Source organism: Anopheles cruzii, chromosome 2 (assembly GCF_943734635.1).
Source record: "Anopheles cruzii chromosome 2, idAnoCruzAS_RS32_06, whole genome shotgun sequence".
Taxonomy (NCBI): domain Eukaryota; kingdom Metazoa; phylum Arthropoda; class Insecta; order Diptera; family Culicidae; genus Anopheles; species Anopheles cruzii.
The window spans coordinates 17,194,816-17,204,517 of record NC_069144.1 but is presented as its reverse complement, the minus strand read 5'-3'; the positions used below and the strand labels follow the sequence as shown (position 1 = coordinate 17,204,517).

Genomic DNA, 9,702 nt, shown 5'->3' with positions numbered 1-9,702 from the left:
ATGTTTACTCCACGACGCATCGGTCTCAATGTGGTGCCTCGCACAACAGAACACACGTAAACACAAACACACAGTGTTCGTCGTCCTCGTTTCGGTTAGCACTCGGTGTGCACTCCTTCTGCGGCGCGATTTTTCACAATTCTTCACGAACGCACCGCGAGAAGCGATTCTTCGTCACTTTGCACCGCAGCTGCACTTCTTCGCACTTCTCTCGCTCCGGCTTTGGGATCGCAGCAGGCTAAAATGAAAAACGACGGTGAATGAAATTGTGCCCTGGGACAAGCGCCCAGGTTACCCAAAGCAGGCCCAGGATGCGACCAAAGATTAATAGCTCCTCGTCTGGGCCATCTCCTCTTTTACTTTAAGGATCACTTAAAGCCTCAGCCCGGACGTTGGATGCAAAGGTGTGGAAAACGACCTTTTTAGCACAGCTTTTACGGCCCAATCGGCGCACCGTCAAAGGGAAACCCAACAGTGGTCAGCGCGTGCGATCTCTCAGGTAGTGCCATGTCCATACGCGCAATCACATTGGCCACGACCGTTCGTCCTTTTTCCGGTATCTTTCGAACATTGTCTGTACAACACCTTTTTTACCAGTTGATCTATTTTCCTCCGAAAAAAGCATTGTCTCACGAAGCGACGGCAAAGTCTCGCTCGCCTTCTCTCTATCTCTCTTTCTGCCGACTGTCTAAAGGTGGTTTTTCCCATCGGCCGCATTCTGACCATTCTAAGGCGAAGAATAAAACAACAACCGAATAGCATCCCAGAAAAGAAGCGTCTGAGCGTCTGAGACCTGGCGGGACGGCCGACCGCCGACCGATTATCTTGGCGCGAGCTGTCCAAGAGGTGTCTCTGTGCGAGATCGAAGAAATGATTGAGCATTTTAATTGCCGCCCAGAGAGCGACGGAAACCGCGCGGTGAAGCCGCGGCCACCCGAATGGCCTGAATTTCGGGTAACACTTTTCCATCCGCACGGCCCGTGTGCCAGGCGCGTGTGTGTGTGTGTGTGTGTGATGATATCACAGATGTTTCCCGCACGGGATGGGTTCGAAATTGTGTTACCCTCCCATTCAACCGGACGCTCGCAGACGCTCGTGTGCCGAGACGAAGACACTGGAACCTTCCGCCTCCTTTTCAACTCCTTCCAAGGCCCAGAAGGGCGGGCAGACGGGCGGTTGGGCGGTCGATTGTGGCGGTTAAACCGAATTCCGTGCCGAAACGCCGGATCGTCCCCGAATCAGTGGTGGCCGCCACGAGAATTGCGGGACTCTTATATTTAGCCCTAAAATGTAAGCATTCCCCACCCGACGTCGGGGCGGCGGCGACGCCAGAAATATGTTCCGATTTTTCACTCTCGTTTTTTTTTCTCGTGTCAACATCCCCATCATCATCACCAATGATCACCGCATCATTCTCAGCAGGCGCCTGGCGCACTCTTGGCTGCCTTTTCTCTTTCGCTAACACCCACAGAAACCTTCTCATTCTCTCTCTCTCGTTCTCCCGCTCTCTCTCTCTCTCTCTCTCTCTCTTTCTTTTACTCTTGTTCTCAATGCCCGTGCAAGGGTGTTTCGATTGTGTTGCCCCATTTTCGGTGTTCCAATCTACTGCGAGCGGCTCGTTTCCGCTTTCCGCGTGTTTTTCACTTTTCACTCACCGTCGTCAACACCAACGTCGGATGGTGGCGATGAAAAGTGTGAAAATTCGCACACTCTGACCCGATAAGGCGAGCGGGCGAGAGAATGAAACCACCCAACGCACTGGAAAAATGAAAACGCGTGACGGACCGGGCATCGACACTGCCGCAAAAGGAAACTGTCTCACGACGACGACCGCGACGGCTGGTCAATCCCCAGGATCACGCACCGCAACGCCGAGCGTGCGTGCGAGAGAAAGTGATGGAGGGTGTGGGCGAGCGAGATAGATAGAGTGTAAGAACCAGGGCGTTGCGAGATGAATCCCCGCGAGTGAGATGAGCTGGGGCTCTGAGTGAGCGAAGCAAACGCACTTTCTTTTCTCACTTGCTCCCGAAGCACACCTACTCCCACGGGGTCGCCAAGAATGCGTGCGATACCCAATTTTCTTCACTGCCACACGTTGTGGGGGCCAATTCCAATGCATGGAGGGACGGCAAAGGTTGTATACAGCGCCGCCGTTCCGATGCGGTAGTTTGTGGGCACCATATGCGGTTTTGGGGTTTCGTTTTGCTATCCAACATAGATTGCTGATAAACAGGGTAGGCCATGCTGTTCACCGCTCCGTTACTGATTTTAGTCTTAACGATGCAGCCAAACACACATACACGCACACACTCGGACGGACGAACGGGCGGATTGAGGAGAACCCCAGTTCTAACCCACGGCGGCTATTACTTCTCGCGGTTTCACGCCTTCTGCAAACGCACTCACTGGCCTCGGTCTGTGGCCGCCGAAAGAAAGCATACACACACGCGCGCACCCACTTCAGAGGAAAATTTTCATTCTATGCCCCCGGCCTCCCGAAAACGGACGGCTGGACGCGGAAGAAAATGTCTTCACAAAACCGCTTTTCCCACCGTAGGCCGGGCGGAAATAATCCGCAAAACAAGCCACACCACTCCGCGGCAACGATCGAAACGGTCGTCGTTACCTTACCCGCTTCCGTCGGGTTTTTCACTGCCGCTACCACGGACTAACAGCACACACGGGCTTTTTCCATGAACCATACGCGCAGCGCTCGCTCTTCAGCACCCTTTCTTCGCGACCAACCCGATTGAATGTACACAAAAGACTTTTTTTTCTTTTGTGGTATAGAGACTTTGAGCTGCAAATAGTCGTTAACATTCGTCTCTTTTATATACTAAACTAACTACTATTAGCTCTAATAAAAGTATACTATCTTAACTTTTGTTAATTTGTCCTCCCTAAACACGAAACGTCAAAATAAAACGCTGTAGTTGTTTTTATGATTGTCGAACCTGACTTTGAATGTTCGAACCTGACATCCATGTTCAAACCTGATAACCGACGAAAATCCCGAATCGCGTGCAGCACCACTACCAACACAATCGGTGGCACGCTGGCACGCACACACAGCGCGCCTTGTGTCAAAGGAGTGACGTTTGTGGTGGCTTGGCAGCGTCCGACTACACCCCAAAAAGGGTCGCCTGGATGACAAATGAAACAAAGCAACGGCATTTTGAAATGAAAGTAATATCCTGCGACGCGCTGACTCAAAATAAATAGTAACATCGATCAATTTGACTTTCTTTCTCAAGTAAACTCATTCTTTGGTTCCCAAGCCGACGGGAAAGTTTCTCATTTCTCGATTGGGGTGGGTATCGAAAACAACGCCGTTTGAGTTTGTTTTTCACTCGATTCTGTAACTCCTCGCGCGCGCGTGCGCGTAAGAAGAAAATCCGGCACTAGTTCTTTATTGATCACCTCGTATGTGGTACAACCGCCATCGGATCCGGTTGCCTTCGGTTCGGTTCCTACTGCGCATTGTAATCGCATCGCTCTCTCTCTGAATGGAATTTTCGTCGCCACACTATATCACACGTAGGATCTGTATCTGCTGCCCTGATCTGGCACGGTCAATTCCCGGATATGGTTCTGCCTCTTGATAATTCCTCAATTCTTCTGCAAGTGTGGACATGGGTCCGGTGGGGACCGTCCAGTTTCCTAGGACCATCCCTCAGGGTAGCCGAGGCACTAACCGTTGGTTGAAGTTATTTGCTTCAAATGTGGATGATTACGTGTATTGTATCCCACTCTGCCCAAGCTTGCAAAGGGGCACGAGCGCTATTGGTGAACTTGCGTGGTTAGTTTAGTTTATAATTTGATTTGTGTTTTAAATCTTCTACAGGCAGTTCATTCAGTCATTTTTTTCGGTTTTCATCCCAACTGTTTCTCGGTGTGTTTCGAACACGAACCATATTTCTTCCTCTTAGTTTGACCACCACCACAACCATCTCTGCTTTACACCTAACGTATTTTCAGTCCTGACTCAATGTGGATCCTCAATGGGGCTGAGAAGAATTGGGCTCCTGAATTGCTAAGCAGTGTTGTGCCAAAAAGATAGTTTGCGTAGTCTCTAGCGTACGATGGAGCTCGAAGCGCAACTAGCGATCATGATTGGCGATGACAACGGGGTGATAAAAGAGAATGGATAATAGTAATTAAATTATGTTATGAGAATGTATGTTTTGTTTGAGAAAGTAGAGCAGTTTAATGAAAGCATTAAACTGCAGCAATGAAGTTCCTCTATCTGCCCTGCAGCGTCCATTGACTACTGTCTCTCTCTATTACTATTCTCTACATTTTCTGACAATGCTGAACAAAACTGTGCTTTTGCGTAAAGTGGTACCTGTGTCCCCATTCAACCCGTTCCCTGGATTCTGTTGACAATTACAAAAACAATCCTCGTTACCTCAGAAATACCAAACAAAGAAGTGTCCAGCCACAAAGCACACCACAAACGTATAGAACGGTTCGAGGAGGCACGGTTCGAGAGATCCGTGATCCGAGAGCTGCTCATTGGAAGGGAGGAAAGCTAAGTTGTGGAATCCACGACCAGCGACTAAATAAAAAAGTAAACAACTTATTTCCTACTATCGGCAGCCGAACGATGATGGGAATGGTGACGGTGGTGATGAGTTTGAAGAAGATGTCAGAGACCTTCTGGCTAACTGGAGCGGAGGAGGCGGTGGTGGTGTAGGCGGGTCGGAAATGTGATGAAAAATATCGGCACAGAGAGGCAGCTAAGAGTAGCTCTGCTACCTGTGCGCTCGTCGCTGCCGGTCCTGCCACGTGCCAAATTTACGGTTGGCCGACTGAAGCAGCTGGTTGAGGTGTTGCGTCAACGAGGAACCGAACGGCAACAGCTCTCTCATGGCACGGTCCTGGGAAAGGATAGAGCGTGGTGTGATGATTCGAAATTTGTAACCCTCCGATTAGCCGGGTCTATGATCTCCCGCGGCTGAGTACGTTACCTCGAACGGTTTCAGCTTGACCATCGCAAAGCGCTGCAGGATGTCGTGCATGCGCGTCGCTTCCGCCTCGAGCTGTGGTGTAGTCGGCGGGAAGCACTTCCAGAACTCTTTTAGCAGCTCGAGCAGCGATAGGTAGAGATTACGCACCTCCTTCTCGATGTCGGGAGGGACCAACTCTGTGTCAGGGAGAAAAGAAACCATAAATATGACCGCATACCCAAAAGGGACCACACATATTGTTGAATGGAAATGTCTTCGAAAGTGATTTGTCTGTTGTGAGAGTACGGGTTCGCCGGTATGGTTTGACCGGTCCGCGTGGAAGTTGAAGTTTTTATGTACCTTGCCCTTGACCAACCGACAACCGAGGAATTTAGCTGTGATTGAACACTTTGGGATCAAGGAGAGACGATAGACATGGTGCGACAAAACAGCAGCAGTTACTTACGTGCAAGGCTCTGCTCCTGGAATCCTCTCATAAGGGCACCGCCTGGACTAAGATCTCCCAGCGCGCTAACGGCGGCAGCCGGACTAACAAGAAGTTTGTGAGGAGTCCTGGCACTCCACGCGTTATTCGCTGCGTCCACTATCATCGTATCGATCGTTTCGAAATCATGCAGAACACCCCCGGCGGCTGCCGAAGAACTTTCTCCGCCGTGCATCCCGGAGTGCTCCCCGAAATTGCCGCTTGCCGGAACCGGCCCGTGAAGGTAGCGTTCGATTTTGGTCAGATTCAGCTGCTTCACCCGCCGTCTCCGCTGCTCTTCCTCTTCGTCACCCTCCAGATCATCGTACGTAATTTTGGCCTGAATGCGAGCTTTTTTGATCGTCGGTTCAACGAACGTTCCATTGGCAACGCCACCACCGCCATTCCTATGGTCAATCCCGTTCACGGTCCCGGCGTGATGATGGTTGTTGTTGCCATTTTTGTGCGACTTATCCTTTTTGCTGAACCCATTCACCACGTTATTGTTGTTGTTATTACCACCCGTGTCGCCGCCGTTGTTGTGATCCTTTCCTCCGCCGTTTGCCATTGCTCCACCGTTGGCCGCGTTTTCACCTGCCGTGCCGTGCGTCGGTGTCGCTGATAGGATCGCTCCGATACCACAGTTGAGCGTCTTCACATCGGTGCACGTTTTCAGCACCGAAAACGAATGCTGATTGAAACGCTTGATCATGCTCTGGTGCACGATGTTGCCACTGTTGACCGTCGAATGCCGGCTGGCGGTAGCCGAGCTGCAAAACCCTTCCTCGAGCGTGTTATCCTCGAATCCGCGTATGTCGAGCAGCGGATCGCCGAGATTCTCCTGCACCGCCAACCGCAGCTGCTGATCATCGATCTTACCACACTCGGTAAAGATGTCCTTCGTGCCGGCCACGATGCGATCGCGGTGGAAGTAGTGCGACTGGAAAAACTTTGTCCAAAACTCGGCCTCGGTCAGTTTGGCCGGGACGTGCTCGGTGTGTTTTCGCTTGACGGCCGGGTACGTCTTGAAGATACACTCGATTATATCCGCCGTCAGATTGTAGCGCAGTCCGTTGCAACCGTCGGTTTGTGGTTTAATGTCGGCCAGGAACGCACCCGAAACGCCAATGTCCTGCTTCACCGTTTGCTCCTTCTGCATGTGTCCCTTGGCGTGGCGGGCCCAAAACTCTTCGCTCGTCATTACCTGCGTGATGACGAGGTCACGGTACAGTTGCAGGAGCGACGGGTTCTCGGTCAGGATGCGGTTCTTCTCCTCAAGCTCCTTGTCGATCTTACGCCGAAAGTTTGGCAGAAGTTGCTGGAGCAGCTCCTTTACCTTGTCCCGGTCGGCCATCTGAGCTGGCGCACCGAGACGGTTGACGAAATGGAACGTAGAATTGTTACCATCATTCAGTACGACCTGCAGCTGCACCTTCGGTTTGCCCTCGGGGGAAATCTTTTGCACTGCAAAAAGAGGAAACCACGAGATAGAGATTTAAGGAGACACTCTTCGCAAGCTGCAGGCACTTGTTTACTCACTTTTAATATCCTGAAAACGATGCGAAACGGCCACCGTGTCGCGATGCTCCGCAATCCAGGCGATCCGCTCATTCATTATGTAGAGCGTGCCATCGCCCTTCTTGAAGCGGACCTCTCCCATCTGCAGCAGGACATCTTCCCGTGTGGTAGTCATTTTGGTACGAAGTCTGTTTGCAAGCTTGAATGCCGGAAGGCAACCTTCGGCTGCTCCGGATGTTTGTGGGAACTTTCTATCGCAGCAGGCGTGTTTAGCTAAAGATCTCCCAAGGAAGTCGCTACAGCTTTTAGCCGAAGGCAAATTTTACAGCGTGCAAAATTGACACCAAAAGTCCTCTATAATATGCACTTCGTGTAATGGTAAGGCTTCCTACGTGCATTTCTCCATGCCGAAAGGTGTTTGCTTTTCTATTTTTTTTTGTACGAGTCAAACTCGAGCAATTTTTGCAGTCAGTTATCCACCAATGTATGACGTTGCAATGTGCACTTGATTGTTGCGCTCACATACAGGGAGGTTTACTTAGATTAATGGCACGGCCGTCGGCCTAAGGAGGCTCGAATTGGAATGGATGGTCTGAAAAGGATGTAAGTTAGAAAAAGTGTACATTAGCATAGCCCGACATTCATTAAACATTCTCGATTTGCAAAGAAAATTATTCACGCCAACCAAGATGTCCGCCCTCGGTCATGCAGACAAGAGCAAATTCACGAGAACGCATCATACTCTGGCTGTTGTATGACGCATTAGGAGGTAATATTGCATCTAGCAACTGAGGCTTACTGAGAAGAATGTGAAAAATATTTATCAGTCCACGCCAACAAAAGAGGCGATCGCTGGGTAGGGCTCCCTTGTGAACGGGGTCAATGGTTTGACGGTCGTATTTCTCGCAACAGAAAAATAGAAAGAATTTCGCGGCCGCGATGATGAGCAAGAAAATTCACGAACAGCGGATTTTATTATGTGTAGGAGTGATGCGATATATGCAGCCAGACGCCGCATACCACCACCAACAGCGGAACCACCGCATACCACCGCACGCTGCAAGTTACGAGCTCTGCTAATAAGACATTTTCCAATTGTACTCAAAACCGATCAACGAATTGGTTTGACGAAAGAAAACCCCTGCCGTATATTGTGAAGCCATTTCGATCAAACAAAAGGTCTACAGTATGGCAAGAAAGTGTTCAAACAATGGTTGAACAACTAATCAAAAAATCACTGCGCCATGAAGCCGTATTCTGGCGTTCCTTCGATTCGTTTCACATTACCAGCGAAAGCGTTCGCTTAATCGCACACCATCTCTCTCCTATCACCAATGGAGCAACATAGTTTCATCGCAAAAGATCCTCCGCGGCTGATTATCGCTGCACACGGCTCCGGGTTGCCATGGGCGGCCTAGGTTTCACAGTAAATTAAACTTCATCTTCACACGACACTTCTTTTTTCATCTGAAAATTGTGCCAAGGTTTCGCGTCGACCGCATCAGAGCTTCAAGGCTTATCGCTCATCGTGTTGCAACTGCATAACTTTCGTTTGGAATTATTTTCACACGAAATTAGTTTAATTTCTACCACGCATTTCCGTTCAATTGCGGTTCCGGAACCCACACGAAATGCCGGAAACCCTCGCCAGAGTACACTGTGTGTGCGCCACCGACCGCTAGAGACACGGGTAAGTCAGTCGACGGCGTTCGGTGGGTGCGAAAATAATTTAATTCACTATTTTCACCCCGATCGGTCCGGAAAATCGGCCAAACTCCATCGCACACCGGTTCCCGGACCATTCCGACGTCCTTTGCTCGCAAATCCGGTCCAAAACCGTCCGGTTTTTACCTGTTTTCGGCCGCTTTTCTACGGAGAGCCTGCTCGACGATGTCGCACCGCCGCCATGTGCAATTTTTGTCAGTGGGAACGGTTTCATTTTATTGGCCCGCAACACATAATCACATCGCACAAGAAATATTCCAAATGGTAAAATTAGAACTGCCGGATCCCTCCCTGGCCGCTTGGCGAAGTGGCACTATCAGCGAATCCGGCCCAAAGTGCGCCCGAAGCCAGTATTGTGACGCGTAGTGGCGATGCGCTCTTCTTTGCGGGTGTTTCCGCGATTTTTACGTACAGTTGAGGGTGTTTTGATGCTTTAGTGCGCTTAAATATTATTTCACTCTGTTTCGCTGCTCTGCCATCGCGAATGCACCTTTTTTCGGGGGTTTTAGGTCCAAAAAAGTGCGTCTAACGTAGCCGTTTTGTTAGCCCACTTATGTCACTGATATTGTTTTATTTGGGTGATAAAGTACTGGTACCAACTAGCCAGCAACACATTGAAGATTTTGGCTTTCTTAGAATATGATTTACGGAAAGATTTAGATTAAAATGACCCCGAAACCCTGTTTGTTTACCGATACACGCCAATCGTTGTGGCTTTTTCCTCACCACGGATTCGCTGATAGAGCCAATTCGCCCGAACCGGATCCGAAGTTTACCCGAACGGGAACCGAAGTACCTTCGAGCAGTCGGTTTCGGCCACCGTGCTCGAATCGGCCAGAGGTATTGCCCGATAGCCGACATTCGAGCAACAACTCGTCGGCCTAATGCAAACTCACATGTTGCACCCATAACGCGTGTAGAGTTTATTCGTCTGAATGGACGATTTTCGTCGTTAAAATCAATAGCGTTTGCTACTCGCAAACAGGACAAGGGAAATGGTTTTGTTTTCACCATGTAAAATGTGTG

The 9,702-nt window shown here is 50.0% G+C and overlaps 1 protein-coding gene across 1 annotated transcript; it reads right to left on the bottom strand.

Annotated features, from left to right (window-relative positions):
* Positions 1 to 3,355: 3,355 nt before the first annotated feature.
* LOC128277390 (general transcription factor IIH subunit 1) lies at positions 3,356 to 7,232 on the bottom strand. Its single transcript, XM_053015842.1, has 4 exons — positions 6,973 to 7,232; positions 5,416 to 6,897; positions 4,971 to 5,146; positions 3,356 to 4,880 (listed from the first exon to the last, which is right to left on the bottom strand). The coding sequence occupies exons 1-4, from the start codon at positions 7,124 to 7,126 to the stop codon at positions 4,755 to 4,757; spliced, it is 1,938 nt and encodes a 645-aa protein (XP_052871802.1). The 5' UTR covers positions 7,127 to 7,232; the 3' UTR covers positions 3,356 to 4,754.
* Positions 7,233 to 9,702: the final 2,470 nt, after the last annotated feature.

Excerpts from the sequence above, each read along its gene's own strand:
- LOC128277390 (XM_053015842.1), bottom strand. The coding sequence starts at position 7,126 with ATGACTACCACACGGGAAGATGTCCTGCTGCAGATGGGAGAGGTCCGC. Across the intron at positions 5,147-5,415 it reads CCAGGAGCAGAGCCTTGCAC|AGTTGGTCCCTCCCGACATC; the intron begins GTAAGTAACTGC and ends TCCCTGACACAG. Across the intron at positions 4,881-4,970 it reads TCAAGCTGAAACCGTTCGAG|GACCGTGCCATGAGAGAGCT; the intron begins GTAACGTACTCA and ends ATCCTTTCCCAG.